This window comes from Varanus komodoensis, unplaced genomic scaffold (assembly GCF_004798865.1).
Source record: "Varanus komodoensis strain SLA01 unplaced genomic scaffold, ASM479886v1 scaffold11, whole genome shotgun sequence".
In the NCBI taxonomy this organism is placed as follows: Eukaryota; Metazoa; Chordata; class Lepidosauria; order Squamata; family Varanidae; genus Varanus; species Varanus komodoensis.
Genome location: NW_025335317.1, coordinates 5658525 through 5674296, shown reverse-complemented (window position 1 = coordinate 5674296; position 15772 = coordinate 5658525). Strand labels below are relative to the sequence as shown.

The following is a 15772-nucleotide window of genomic DNA, read 5'->3' as shown; positions in this document are numbered from 1 at the left end:
TGCAGCCAGTGCAGTCCTGCACTCCCCGGCTTTCCAGCGTGCTTGATAATGTGCTGTGATTCTACAGGAGCACAGAAAGAGTGTTCCTATGCTCAGAACTCAGCTGCCCGAGAATCTTTGCTTTGTTTCTTTTTATGCACAACAAGCGTTTAGCCCATGCAGCAGGAATGATATGCTTGGAAGTGTGTGGCAAAGCGAAGGAAATCGGAGATGCTGGAAGGGTAGCTTGAATAAGATTTCCAGCGTTTGGGGAGGGGCATCCATGCCTTGCAGGGTTTCTTGTCCTCCTTCTGACTGGCAACCGCAGAATCATGTTTTGCAAAAATGGAAAGAGTCTAGTTCTGTTCAATGTGCATAATTTCTACTGGTTGAAGATTCAGACTTTTACAGCATAGAATTTTATTCTTTTCAAAGCATGAATAGGTAAGCTTAGATTGTGTGTACACGTTTGCCACCCCTAAAGGCATAATCTTATATATGCTTAGATGCTCCTTCCATCAATTATAGGACTTTTTCTGTCTAAAAAAGTGCTTAGGACAGCACCTTAAGTTTCTTATGCACTGTCAAAATAACCTATTTATTACAGTTTCTTAACAACTGTGACGTGAGTTATTGGAGAATAACAAATTTGACCACTCTGCCAGTATCATGCAAAGTGTCCCAGTTTAAGTTTGTGTATCTTTCACGCCAACATTGTCATAATGGTCATGGAATTAAACCATGTTGTAGCTCCTTTCCAAAGCAAGGATGGCCAGGATTTATGGAGTTTTGGTCAGTTCATCCCTTGCAACAGTTTTAATCGGCATTTGGAAATGTGTGTGAGCCATTCCTGGAGAATGTTGCCAAATCGTGCAGCTTGGCTGTCACTGTAGCAATAAAACCTTGCTTTCTTCTGATGGAAAGACTTCAGGCATGATATTTATCATTAAAATTGCACATTAAAATAGTCCGTGAAGGGTATCCCCTGCAGATACCCTCACCAACAGAAGAGAGTGGAGTGGCTGTCAGAGGGGAACACACTTCCATTGTTTTTCTAGTGCCAGCCAAATCCCTTTTTATTTTTTCAAGCATTTAAGTACAATCTTAATTGTTCTGTCTGTTCTATGCTGCATTTGTGAACTTGTGGCATTTGGGTTTATTATACTTGGTTTGAATTTGCATCTTGTTTCGTCCTTTCTTTATGTAAAGTGCTTTGGGAATAAGGTTGAGTCAAATTACCCGCAAATTATGAATGCTGCTGAAAGCCATAGAAAAAAATCAGTAAAATCCCTGTGCTCTTGGATTAAACCCTCTGCCAGCTGGAGCATCAGAAGGAATTTTCCTGTGTGATCTTCTCCATGATTGCTGAATATCTACAGCATCTCTTCTCTAGGAGCGTGGCTTAGAATGTCTCCTTTTAACGAAGTTCTCTCCTTTTCACATACTGCTTTCAATCAAGGACAGGGTCCGCAGTTTGGGAGTGCTCCTCGCCCCAGAGCTGGCCCTGGAGTCCCAGGTGGCAGCAGCGGTGAGGAGCGCTTTCCTTCAGCTTCTGCTGATCCACCAACTGCACCCTTACCTGGATGAGCATTGCCTTGCAACGGTGACCCACGCTCTGGTAACTTCCCAGCTGGATTATTGTCATGTGCTCTACATGGGGCTGCCCTTGAAGACGGTCTGGATACTTCAGTTGGTTCAGAATAGAGTTGCCAAGTTGTTAACAGGGACCGGCAGATATGAACATATAACGCCAGTCCTTTACCACCTACACTGGCTACCAGTTGAAGTCTGGGCTGTCCCAGGACACTAGTGGTCTGTGGGTTAAAACAGCTTCTCATAAATAAATGAATAAATAAAATACGTGGTTCAGTTCATAAGGAAAAGAATGTGCCGTGTCCAGGTGGGACTCCACAGTTTGGCCACAGCTAAAGTGGGAGCCCCATAAGTTCCCGTCCTCCCTTCCCCATAGCATTGGGTGACCCAAATGAACGGATCATGGGAAGAGCTTCCTTGCCTCCCCATGCGACAGCCAACGTGACTTGCGTCTTGCTAGCTTGCTCATAGCCAGCTTGGCCATCCTACTGTCCCGTAAACCACGGCCTTTGAGAACCTTCGCACAAGCAATGCCAGTGTTGTTACCATATCATGCCCCTTGCCCCACCTCGCCTCTTCTCTGCCAAACCACAAATTGGCCATAGTGAGGTTTCTGAGCTATTCCGTTGTTCTCTCTTGCTTGCTTTTGTGTGGGTGAGTGGCCAGCCCGAACCCAACTGGTTCATGAATCTCAGGAGGGAAGGTGCCAAATTTCTTGGCAGTGACGGGCATCACAAAAGGCCTCTTTGCTTGCCTGGGACAATCCTCCCAAAGTATCCATTTGCAGAGCCTCAGCCTTGCCTGGCGTTGAGACTGGCCTTTTTAAACGGAACAACATGCATGAGGATTCTCTCAGGCTGGAATGCAAATCGACCATTGAGGAGGCATCTTTTCTTCGGTTCCTCAATGCTCCAGAGACAAAGCAGAGTTCCAAAGAGTGCAGAACATACGGAAACCTTGCCAGCGAGTCCGTGGCTCCACCCTGCACAGAGATCCATCATCATGGGAATGTTTAATGAGTAAACACTTATCCCTCTAACATCAGAATAAAAACAACAAACTGGTCATCTGATAACCGCTGGATAACTTCCCCGTGAAGCAACAGTTTCTGGGCTATCTTATCTTGAAATGTGCTCCTTTGCCTTGGCAGGAAGCCTCCAAATTCGGCCGATGAGTAGTGCTGCAATAAGCAAGAAGCTCATCATGCTTTTTATGTTCTTTAGGCTGGAACGAAGCCTTGCGGCAGATGTGTGCCCCATGCCATCTTTCCTCTCAAATTGGAAGCAGCTCGTGTGCGCAGGGGATGCTGATTTAAGCTGCGGACATTTTGCAAGGAATGTAGCGGCTGATCTGAGGTGTCACAGATGCAGCAAATTGTTGCTTGGTATTATGTTTTTACTGCTCTAAAGAAATCGCAGGAAAGCATTCTTAAAAACCAGACGTGAAACTGAAGGATCACAATGCTGGGGTCTAATGAATGAGACCCAAGGGCACCAGAAATGCCTTGGATAAATAAACGTGGTTTCCTGCAGTTATCCCATGCTGGAAATGGAGGCTTTTGGTCTGCCGCAGCTCACCTTGCAGGGGCGGGAAAACAGCTGGCTGGTCTGTTTGGATACTGGAGAAGGGCTTGCTTTCTTCCCTCTTTGGGGCCAGTGTCGTTCTGTCATTTTATTTATTTATTAATTTAAAGCTTTTCCAACCCATCCCCTACAAATGTCTCGGGATGGCTTACAATTAAGGAGTAGAATCAAACAAACCCCACAGCATCTGACAGTTACTGTACTAAAGCATCAGTTAAAATCAATTAAACATTAAAATAGCAAGAAAATACGAAGGGTTTTGCCTGATGCCAAAAATAATATAACGTCAGCGCCAGGCGAGCCACTCTGGGGAGTGAATTACACAAACTGGGTGCCACCGCAGAGAAGATCCTTCTCCGGGTAGTCACCCTCCTAATCTCCTTCAGGGAGGGCACCCGGAGAAGGGGGTCTGCCCCAGGTCTTAAGGGGTGGGCAGGTACATGTGGAAGGAGATGCCTCAGGTAACCAGGCCCTAAGCCGTTCAGGGCTTTATAGGTCATCACCAGCACCTTAAATTGGGCCTGGACTTCAATTGGTAGCCAGTGAAACTGGTAGAGGACTGGCGTTATATGTGAAAACTGGCCAGTCCCTGTTAACATCCTGGCAGCTCTGTTCTGAAGCAATAAAGTGAGAGCAACTCTTGCTGCCGGGTTGCTAGGCAAACCATAAAGCTGGTTGAGTCAAACCTCTGTGCAGAACTGATTTCTACCAATTAACAGTGGGTGTCTGGAGATACAAGATATAAGATTTATGTCTGTCTATCTTTTCTCCTTTTCAGTAACAGAAAAGTAAGAGCAATGTTCTTATTGTGCCGGGGAGAGGAATGCGTGTGAGAATGAGCTGCTTATACACAATTATTGCATTGCGTTGCATTTGTATCTCCCTTTTTTCCTCTGTGAGGAATTCAAGGCAGCTTCCATTTTAATCTCCCAACAGCAACCACAACCCTGCAAGGTAGGTTAGGTTGCGAGTGAGCAACTGGCCCAAAATCACCCAGGGAGTTTCATGGCCGAGTGGGGACTTGAACTCGTGTCTCCTGGGTCCCAAGTCCAGCTCACTCAGCAGGGCTCCACCTGGCTGTCCAATCACCAGGGAAAGAAGTCGCGGCAGGTTTGCTTCCCCTCCACAGTTACATCAGGGGTGTGATCCGTGATTTGCTGCATGACCCTTGTGGCATATGGGTGTCTGTGTCATCTGAATCCAACATGGGAGGGGTGGTTGGGCACCTTCGCCAATGCATCGTTCCCCAGCGACAGTGCAAACCTCGCATGTCTGTATGAACGGGTGTTTGTGTGAATGGAAGGTCACAACATATTTGCGTGAATCCCTGGAAGAGAGCCAATAGCCCGAAAGGAACACGTTGCCAGTTTTTCTTCTGCCAGAGACTTGGGAACGCCGAAGTGTCTGCATGAATGGGGTGTTTGTGCAGCCCTGATCTCAGTGTCCCTTATGTCTATGCAATGGGAGTTGTTGCTGAAACAGGAGAATGGGGGCCCAAAGGCGCGTTTTTGGGTGGCCCCCACCACCTTTGGCATGGGTGTGTTGAAACGTCAGGGTGGCTCAGCGTCTCCTTCCCATCCTGTGGGCTGGTGGAGATTCAAAATGGTGCGCCCTGCTCTGGTGATGGCTGGGTACTGCTTGCACCAGCCCACCTTGTACCTGCCCAGTCGGCCAGATTGTTATATATTTGTATTTTATTGTATATATTTTAAAATGTTATTTTAATTTTTTGTTGTAAGCCGCCCCAAGGCTTCGGCGAATGGGGCGGCATAAAAATGTTTTAATAAATAAAATAAATAAATTGACCCCAGCCAACCTCTGCAGGGGAATGTGAGGGGGGTTTGCCTGTGTCTTAATGTGTGTGCTTTTAATACGGTACGTTTTTCCAGGGCTGTGTGTGTGCATTCACAGACGCTTTGCATGCATGTCTTGATGCTCATGCCTTTAACATTCTGTAAAATGGACACTGTGCTGTGCTTTCTCTAGTCTAATGGGGCATTTGTGGTCAAAAGCCATCTCTGCCTTGTTCGCAGTTCTTCATCCAAGTTACTAATCTCCGAGCTGCATCAGTTTGCCTTTCTCTGAAATGGGTGTTGAGCAGACAAGTGGGTTCAAAGGAGCGCTTATACTGCGGAGACGAGTTTTTAAAAAGAAGGGACAAGTTCATGCAGAAACAGTTGCCACAAATCATGACAAAATAAACCTTCTGTGTTCAGAGGTAATTTACCATAGGATACATAACAGAGACTCATTTCTCTCTATTAATATATTGTTATTAACCTCCACTGATTTAGACTGAACCTAGGATAGGGAGCTTAAAGTTTTGCCTTTGCTGCCTAACAGGCCATTTCTGCCTAAAGATGGCTTGAAAATAACCATTCCTTCCAGTGCACCCATTAAATAACACTTAACACTGGACAGAAGCACAGTGTGGACAGAAGCACAGGTTTTAGTAACTGTAACTCACAGCTATTAAAGAATACAGAAATGCCAATGGAAAAATAAATTACTCATTCTAACAGGGAGAAGCAGAAGTACTGATTTTAAAGTAAGCAGAAGACAGTTTCCACTTAAGGCTACAGACCCTCTTGGCAACATCCCCTCATTTGGAGAATGCACTGTTAGCTTGCCAGGAGTATTTTCGTATTGATAAAGATCTACAAATCTCTCCTTCAGCTCAGCCTTTGTATTAAGTGGTGTGCTGCTATCTTTCCTTCATGCTTTGCTCTCTGTTAACCCAAAGCAGCCCCAGGCAAGGCCGTGAGTCAGAGCTGTGCATGGCGAAGCTTTTGGCTTGCTCACTTTTCATCCTCTGCAATCTGTTTTTTCTTGCACTGGCCAAAGATGCATTTGATATAAATCCAGCATCTTTCCCTTCCGGCTTAAGCATCTTGGAAAGGATCATTTAGGGGAGAATTCTGCAAGTCCACCTGGCAGGGTCCTGCATCGTGAGGTTGTGCTGGCCGCTTCTCAGGAGCCAGCTAGTGGGGCTCTCCCTTCCCGAGCGGTCCCCCAGCTGATGCCTAGCTCTCCTGGGTCACAGGGAGCTCATACCCAGGAGTTCTCTGCCAGGTGCTCTGTGAGAGCAGTCGGCACTCTGGGGCTGTGGCATTTGCCACTGTGGCAGAGGTATCCAGAGCAACCACCTGGCTCCGTGGCACTTGGCGTGAGCCATAAGGTGGGCTGCAGCCACTCTGGCCACCTCCCCTCCTTCTGCAGGTGCAGCAAGACACTCCAGAGTGATCACCTGTGCCTACAGCTCTTCCAGCAGCAGTAACAGAGGGAAAGGTGGTCTTCTGGTGGCAGGTGAGGGGAGCCCAATCTGTCAGCCCTCTGGATGTGCCACCAAAAGCAGTGAATCCACCCGTCTTTATGGGTGGGCAGGCCCCACCCCGGCACACTTCCTTTTCCCCTTTTCTGCCATTGGAGTGCCAGTGCCAGGAGGGAACCACTGCAGAGGCTTCCAGAAAAGCTGGGTGGACACATCCAGTGTCAGGTCTCACCTACCAAAGGTAGATCTCTGTGTTTAGAGGAGAGAGACAACAGATCCAGTGGCCACTAGGGATGGTGGTTGGAGTAGTTGCTGGTTGCACAGCTGGGGGGCCACAAGAGTTCATGGACTTCCCCTTGGCTCTACATACTTGGCAGGCCTGGGCCAAGCACAAGAGGAAGTGCACAGATCCTGGAGGGACGGATTCCAAAAGGGTGCACCCCATACCTAGTCATCACCTCATCTGTAATATGCGGATAATAATACCAAGCTCACAATAATTAAATTATTGTCTGTTTCAGACCAAGACTCTTGTAGTGAAGACCAGTTTGGGCTTCACTACACGAAGCATTATGTTCTTGTGGTCTCTCTTTTACAGATGTTTGCAGGACCTTTTCACCATTGCCATCTTCCAGAGCCTCACCTACAATTTCCACCCTTTATAGCAGGTCTTCTTAGACGGATGAAAGTCTGGTATTGAATTGTAAACAGCAGCTTGCTGGTACCAAAACTTTAGGAGAAGTCCCAGTCTACTCTAGGTAGCTATACCGCAGCACCATCTTGTGGTGGGTTGAGAGAATTGCTAGAAAGGCTAAGAAAACCAACCCTGGGGTGGGTGGAGGGGGAGGTGTGTGAAGATCAGATTTTTCCTCCTGCAATGAAAATGGAAGACACCTCAGTCAAGCAGTGGGCTAAAACCCTTAAAGAGGGAGCCCTGAAGGCTATCCAAGTTGGGCTGCAAGCTCCAGAAAGCCAGGAAATTAGAAGCTAAAGCTTCGGCCGATGTGCCTGGAGCTGATGCCATGCAGTGGCACAAAGAGTGTTTCCTTATGAGTCTCCACACGCCCACACTTTTCCAAGCCTGTTATCATTACCTTGAATTCTGCATCTCTGGCCTGGCCCGTTGGCCTGGATTTGGCATGTCTGACTCCATTTCCCACTGCACTCCATTTCCCGTGAGCTCTGCTTTTGACTTCTTAATGATGGAAAAGCAGCATTCTTTTTTTAAAGCCTGTGTTTTTTCAGTGCACAGTACCCTGGATGTTGTAAATATATTTGACTTCTGTTCTCCCTGTCCAGTAAATTAAGGGAAATACTCACCTTATTCCATTGTCCACTTTATCAGAGCTGAGTATTTTAAATATGCTTTCTTGAAGTTCTCATATACACACAACGCAGCACTAGCTATCACCAGTGACCATGGGATTCCAGGCTCTGCCAAGTTCAGGTTTTCTTGCCAAACACCTGCTGTTTCTTGTAACAGCCGAGAGCTATTTGGACCTCTTCACTGAGATACAGTACAATTTCTCCATGCAAAGCAGAGATCTCTCTGTTTAAGAACATCCTTGGATTTTGAAAAACTTACTTTTCTTTCATCAGCCTTATGAAAAAACTTCCAGTAGAACAGAAAAGCAGTTATATGAATAGGGAACAGGTTCCAGTGGATTAGCAACAGCCTCTCAGGAAAGACACTTCTACCTGCCAGTTTCTGGAACTTGTATGGATGAATGCAGAGAGAGATAGAGAATTTTAGAAATGTTTCAGTGCCTGCATGAATTTTATCTGGGATCAGTGAATGGAGAGCCAGTGTGGTGTCATGGTTAAGAGTGTGAGACTGGGACTCAGATGATCTGGGTTCTAGTCCCCGCTCAGCCATGGAGCCAACTGGGTGACTTTGGGCCAGTCACAGACTCTCAGCCCAACCTACCTCACAGGGTTGTTGTTGTGGGGATAAGATGGAGGAGGAGAATGATGTAAGCTGCCTTGAGCCCTTTGTAGGAAAAAGGCAGGATATACATTGCAATATAAATGAATGAATGGATGGATGAATGAATGAATAAATTTGCCAATGCAATTGTGGGGGAGAAACTCCACCCTTACTTGCACATTAGATCAAAATAACATTTTATAATTTAGGGCAATGCTTCATCTCCCACTATTAACCAACACGGCAGCTGAATCAACAGACGGCCAAACAGCCTGAACAGTAATTTAACCATTTCACATTGGCCAGGATCGTATTCCTGTTCTTCAACAGGAGAGGAAACTCTTGCCTGGGAACCCTGAAATTGGAAAAGTGAAAAAGCATCGTTACAGAACACTTTCTGAGCAGAAGCTTATGATCCCCAGGAAATGAATGTGGCACTCACTAGGCAAAGCAAGAGGCCAGAGAAAGGGACGGGACGGGATGGAAAGGACAGGAAGAAGGAGGGATGGGGGGGAATGGGCAAGGGTGAGAGAGTAAAAGGAACAGGGCCCTGCATCCCAAAGCAAACGTTTTGCCTAGAGCCCTTCAGTGCTTGGATACTGGTAAGTCTGACTGCACTAGAATGGTTTTATTCATTCATTCATTAAATTTATATGCCACCTTCTCCAAGGTGAATTTTGCTCAAGGTGGCTTGCTGCAGGAAACTGGAAGATAAAATCAAAATAGAAAAGCCAATCCAAAGCAAAAGAAAAAGAAAGAAAAAGGGACACAAATAACATGAAGCGATAAACAGTCAGCCACCAGTTAAAACCAACTTTAGTGAACAGACCAGCCAAAAGTCAAACACCTGAATAAAAAGGTCTCCTGGCTGCCAGCAGAAGGACTCCAAAGACAGAGCTAGCCTATAACCCCCCTTAGCAAGGCGTTGCAGAGCCGTGGGGCAGCCACTGGGAAGGCCCTGTTGGTGTTCCTACCAAACGTACCTTGATGGTGGTGGGCCAGAGATGAGGATCCTAACCCACAGGCAGGCTCATGTGGGCGGGCTTGGTATTGACTGACATACCTAATCCAGAGTTCTTGACTTCGAGCACCAAGCCAGGTTCTCCAATGCATGCATTCAGATCCATCCATGTAGTGCCTTTTCCCCATGTACACACCAACCTTTCATTCTGCTTAGTGACATGAATTGCAAAATCCACACTTCAGGGAAGTGAGCTCAGAAAGCATCGCCACATCCACAACCATGGGGCATTTCTGTAAAACAGATGAAATATTTTTCCTGCCCAAATATTTATTTTGCTGTGTATGTTCTTTACCAGAAGAAACGGTGCCCAAAGCAGTTAAGGAAGGCTTGGGCTGTGAAGGAATGTTAAACAACCTCGATAATGGATCATTGCACAGTCAGCCCCAGAGAGAGACATGATTCACCATTTCCAGGAGTTGGAAAATAGGATGACAGCCCATAAAAGAGAAACCAGCTGGGCTCCAGGGTCCGCACCAGAGAAAGCCTTCCCTTGTGTACTCCCAATGCACCATTGCATGCAAAAGGAGAGGGGAAATATACACAAACAAGTAGGGGCAGTCGCACGTTCAGCCTCTGCATTGTGCGTCAGTTCAGGAATAAGCAATTAGCTGCCCTGTCTGTGGGGAGAGCTGCACAGCTCTGCCAATTGAGGTCCCATTCAGGGTGGTGGCCACCACCCTAAGCCGGTCGTCTCAGTCTCCTCCTCCAGCCAGCATGCTAAATGGCCACACCATCGCCATGTGGCAGCACGTATTTGGAATTCCCTCCTAAGAAAGGCCGCCATTCTCCATCTCCCCAGGAATGCTTGATTTACCCAGCCTCTAGCAAGGAAGGCCTGTGTTAAGGCTGCTTCTGCTGGTGGTTACTCTGCTAATTCTCAGCTTAGCCAAATGCCTGCTGGCAGGAGAGAGGGGAGGAGTGGCCCTGGAGAACATCACATGGCACACTGTAGCCCGTTTTCTTTGTCATGCTGAACTTACCAGCAAACTTCAAAAGTTGAACCAGCTAAACTATGCATGAAGTCTTAGGTTCTGTGTCTTGGCCATGCTAGGATGTGACGAAATGCTGGGAGGTCAGGAACAGAGTGCGGGCAAAGTTTTATTGTGTACAGATGTTATAGGTGTTTTCTTCTCGGGATGTGCTCGCTTTTATATGGTTTTGCATTTCTTGAATGTTTTTCTCACTAAGAAACCGGGTGACAAAGGAGGAAGGCACGACTTGGTTGAACTCCTGTGCCATTTGGCCTGTGATAAGTCTTTTCCTCTGAAGCTCAGCCTCTTCCCCCATTCCCTAGAATATGGGAACAACAAGAGTGACCTGCTGTATCCATCTCCACTCTTGGCTTAGCCAAGCATCTCACATTAGATTTGAGGAGACTTGGGAAGAAATGTGTCAAAGATGGTATGTGGTTTCTTGAATACAATGATATAGGAATACAGAATCCAAACAAGGTAAAGAAAGTGTACACACTCCCTATAGTGGGCCCATCGGTTTCCTGAATAGGTCAGGGCTTCTCCAGCGTCCAAAGTTTCCCGGGCAAGTGACGCCTCCATTCCCCTCTGCAAGCTGAGAACAAAAGACAACATCTCTTGACGTGGACTTGATGAAATTCTTCTCTTCCACTGTTTCAAAGGCTGTCAATACACACAGCCTCAAACACACAAACGCACACATGCACACCCCTGCCTTCCTGGTAGTCAGGGGAGGGATGGACCTGCTTCTGTAATGTAAATTGTTTTGATTCTCACAGCTCTTACCTAAAGGGCAAGCAGCTTCAAGGCAATTGTCTATGATGTTCTTCCTAACAACGTGACAAGAGCTTGGCAGGGGTCCAAAAAGCCATCCTCACTTTTAGCCCCTGGAACATCATCATTCTCCCTGTAGACGCTACCTAGCACTGCTCATTTACAACACGACTGTAAGGATTGCAACACTACTGAGTACTTGTGCAGAAGGTAATGAATATATGTAGGAAACAAATACCCAAGTGTGTGAGTCTATACAAGTTTAGACAGAAAAAAAGACCTACAGTGCCCAACTCTTTTCTCTATGCATGTTTACTGCATAGAGCAGGGATTACTTTTGAGCAGGCAAGGATTATGCTATGAATCAGGGTTGGGCAACATTCAGTCCACAGGCTCCACATGGGTCCTACCACACTATCATCTGGTATAGCCACCACCATAGCACCAAAAGTTGGAAACACAACCGTAGCAGCAGAAACAATCCAACCTGGTGTTTGCTGCCAAAATGCAGCCGCAAAGTGCTTCGGAGGCCTAAAATGAACATATTAAGCTCAGCCTGTCCTTTTTAAGTCTGTGTAGCGGTTTACCTCTGGTTCCTCCTCCTCCTCCTCTTCTTCATTGCCGCACCACCAAATTCAGAAGCACAGCATTGGCATGAGTGTGGCCTGCAGGTGTTCTTGCCTCCTTCTGTTGGACATTAATGGAAAAATGTGCTTGTGAAGCATTTTGAATACTGCAAAGCGGTATACAAATGCTAAGTGATGCTTCGGTAAATAAATGCAAAGCAGGGGGCTTTTTTCCGTGCAGCCAACAGTGTGGTGATACATGGGTCATGCCCACCCCAACACACCGTGCCATGAGTGAAGTTTGCAATTCCCTCTGGTTTCAAGGGTGTCTTGCCATAAATTGGAAAGAGGGGAGGACCTGGCATTGTAAAAGTTTAATTGCACCCCCTGATAACACAACCTCCACTGTGTGATTCCAGCTGGCTGTTCTGCACTTCAGTGACAATTGCCTGCTTCTTCTCCCCTCTCTGTATTTTAGGCACGCCCCAAAGGAGAAGGCCTGACCCCGTACCAGGGCAAGAAGCGCTGCTTCGGTGAATACAAATGTCCCAAGTGCAAGAGAAAATGGATGAGCGGAAACTCCTGGGCCAACATGGGGCAAGAATGCATCAAATGCCACATTAATGTCTATCCTCACAAGCAGGTATGGCTGTTCAAGAGGTCCATTAAGCAGCAGAATTTATCCCCTGCACAAGTGGAACGTGGTCTCCAGTTTTAACTGGGAAACACTCAGACAGGGAAGTTGCAAGAGCAAATAGGATGTTCGCAAATTTATCCGCAGTGCATTTGGAAAGCCCACACAAAACCAGAGTCATGTCAAACCTCTCAAAGCTAAGCAAAGCACGTGTCGTGTTTCTTCTCTTTGAGAATAACTATGTGTGGGGTGCTAGGTTCCCCCCTATTATTTATTTATTTAAAACTTTTCTATTTATTTTAAACTTTTCATCACAGACGGCTCGGGATGGTTTCCAGCAGATTAATACAATACAATAAAACAGAAATAAGAGTGACAGTTGCACGGCATCCGATGTTAAAATATAAAACCACTAAATAAAACAGGTTAGCAATTAAAATACTGGAAGAATAAAGAGGTTTTCGCCTGACGCCAAAAGGAAAGAAGCGTTGGCGCCAGGCAACCTCTCTGGGGAGCGTGTGCCACAATTGGAGGGCCAGCGCAGAGAAGGCCCTCCTCCGGGTAGTCAGCCTCTTGATCTCCTTCAAGGAGGGCTCCCGGAGGAGGGCCTCTGACTCAGGTCTCAAGGGATCTCTTATTCCCTTTCCAAGAACAGACGGTTCTTTTGCTTAAAAGCTCTTTCTTTCCAGTTACAGTTCTCTGTGCGTGAACAGCTTGATTTGTTGAACCCAAACTAGAAGCTGCTTCCGAGACCCCTCCACCTCTCTGGATGTGCCCCTCTGGAGAAGAGCTAGCCTCCTAGACCTACATAGGCCCAACGCCGTGTCATGGGGTCAGACTTCTCATTCCTCCCCCATGTCCCCTCCCAACGCTTCCAAACCCTGTCACTTCCCAGGAGCTGCCTGAACACCTGGAGATGGCAGCTTTGAGATGGGCCTTCTCTTTTCCTCCATCGCTGTGTCCGTGGGCCTCGCTCCCCAGCCTCTGGAGCCCTCACCTGAAGCGTTGGTGCTGGAAAGTGCCCCCAGAAGCACTGCCTATCGCATCCTCCACATAATGCAGTTCTAAATAACCACATAGCTTAGATACCCTTTGCGCTGCAGCACTTTTCAGGCACAACCTCTGCATGTGGAAACTGCTTTCCCAGTCTGGTTGGACGGTGCATCCTAGGCATTAGAGGATAATTTCCCCATCTCGTCATGCATAGGACTGTGCGCTTGCCACCGCAGTCCTAAAAAGCATTCCAGGAGCCTGATATTGAGGTCAGCTGGACCCCAGTTGAGCTGTAGCTTTAAAAAGGGGACCTCTAGAAGGAACGTGCGTCAGCTACGAAGTAGCGCAAGTTAGGCAGGGAGGGCTTCTATTTCCTATATTCCTTTGAGTTCAGGAATGACCCCATGAGTGCCAGAGGGTTGCAATCGGGGGTGCTTTTGTATGATACTATTTGGCTGCATTCGTCTAATCCGTGCAACTCTCTGCTATCCAATTTTGAAAGAAAGTAATTTGTGCAGACTTATTGAATCAAAGCGTGATGCTACACTTGGGTTCTTGCTCCCACCTAGCTATGCTCTTGACACTGGAGCTGCCTCTGAAACTGTGCAGGATCATTCATGATGGAGGCATTTTAGGAACATATCATTTTCTCCACTTAATGAGTAGGATGACAATTTCAAGCAGAATGTAATTTGATTTTTTTAAAGGCATTCAGACTTACCGCAAGACTGAAAAGCTACTGTGTCTTCACTTCCCTTGAGTCTGCAGTTTTGAGACCAATTGCTAGTTGTTCGGAGTTTGCCCTAGGATGTCACATGGGCAACCGTGTTGAGAATAAGGATATATTCTTTCTCAAAGTTCTGTTGTGAGCTTCTGGTAGACAGCTAATTGCATCCTGAACTATGTGGTTTTGTGTTTGGACTTAACCACGACTCAGTGTGACTCCAAAATAAATGCTGTTTTGGGCTGCATTAATAGAAATATCACATCTAAATCACATGAAGCACTAGTCCCCTCTGCTCAGCACTCATTAAGCTTCATCTGGAGTATTGTGTCCAGTTCTGAGCACCACAGTTGAAGATGGAGACAAACTGGAAAGGGTTCAGAGGAGGGCAACAAAGATGGTCCAGGGACTGGAAACAAAGCCCTAACAGGAATCAAAGAAATTGGCATTTTTAGCCTTTGAAAGAGAAGACTAAGCGGAGATATGATAGCACTCTACAGGTACTTGAAAGGCCAGAATCTCTTCTTGATCATCCAAGAATGCAGAACGTGGAATAATGGCTCAGGTTACAGCAAGGCAGGTTCCAGCTGGACACCAGGAAGAACTTCCTGACTGTTTGAGCAATGAAACCAATGACCTTGGAAGGCTGTGGACTCTCCCACGTGGAGACATTGAAGAAGTGGTTGGACGGCCACCTGCCAGGGATGCTTTAATTTGGAGTTCTGCATCGAGGAGGGGGTTGGACCCTAGCCCTTTCAATTACATTGTTCTATGGTTCTGATACAATAGGATTGAAAATAAATTGCAGATTCAGCCAGAAAGGTATGGTCATCACAAATCGTTTTGGATGCAAAGAATCCAAAAGCTTCTCCCTGCAATAAAACAGGAACAATAAATAGAATTGTGGTAATTGTTAACCTTTACTAATATCTCAGATAAGCTTACTCCATCCTAGAGTGGACCATACATGCTACAAATAATACTGATTGATGCTGGGACTTGCTAAAACAAAACCATCACATTATTGTAGGTTTCATGTAACACCATCTTGTAAATGGAAATGAGAAATGTGTTATTCATGTTTCTGCAGAATTCCTTCATAGCACAGGCAGCAAAAGCATGAGTTTTGTTGTTCTGTGCCACCAAGTTGTCTCCATTATATGGAGACCATATGAATGGAAGCCCTCCAAAATGCCTTATCCAGGACAGGCCTGCTTAGCTTTAGCCTTCTAAATTCAAGGCTATGAATTTAGCCTTCTAAATTCTAGGCTGTGGCTTCTTTTATGGTGTCACTCCAACTCTTGCTTGGTCTTCCTTTTCCTTGGCATGATCATTTTCTCCCTTGAGTCTTGTCTTCTCATGATGTAGCAAAGCCTCAATCTTGTCATTTTTGCTTCTAAGGAAAGCTCTGGCTTGATTTGATCTGGAACGCTCTTGTTTTCCTGTCACTCTGGGGTATTCACAAAGCTCTCCTCCAACACCATGTCTCAGATGCATTTGGGGCATGACGCCATGTATACCCAACACAATCTTTGCAGAGAAGTTACATGCAGATGTAACTCAATATTTGTACCGGTAATGCAGCATTTTAAAGCTCTGGCTCAAAGGAGTTGCCTTCTTCTACATGCAGTCTGGATGGAGATGAGAACCTCCCATTGGGTACTGCATTACGTTCAGTGGAAACTTAGATGAGTATCACAATACACTTCCATCCTAGCTACACCAGCCTTCCC

General features: G+C 46.4%; 1 protein-coding gene across 1 annotated transcript in view; it reads left to right on the top strand.

The window, feature by feature from the left end:
* The window catches only part of ZCCHC24 (zinc finger CCHC-type containing 24), a 136212-nt gene that overhangs the window by 104681 nt on the left and 15759 nt on the right, over positions 1 to 15772 (top strand). Inside the window, exon 3 of the mRNA XM_044420302.1 lies at positions 12167 to 12331. Within this exon, the coding sequence (XP_044276237.1) occupies positions 12167 to 12331 (165 nt within the window). The remainder of the gene's footprint in view (positions 1 to 12166; positions 12332 to 15772) is intronic.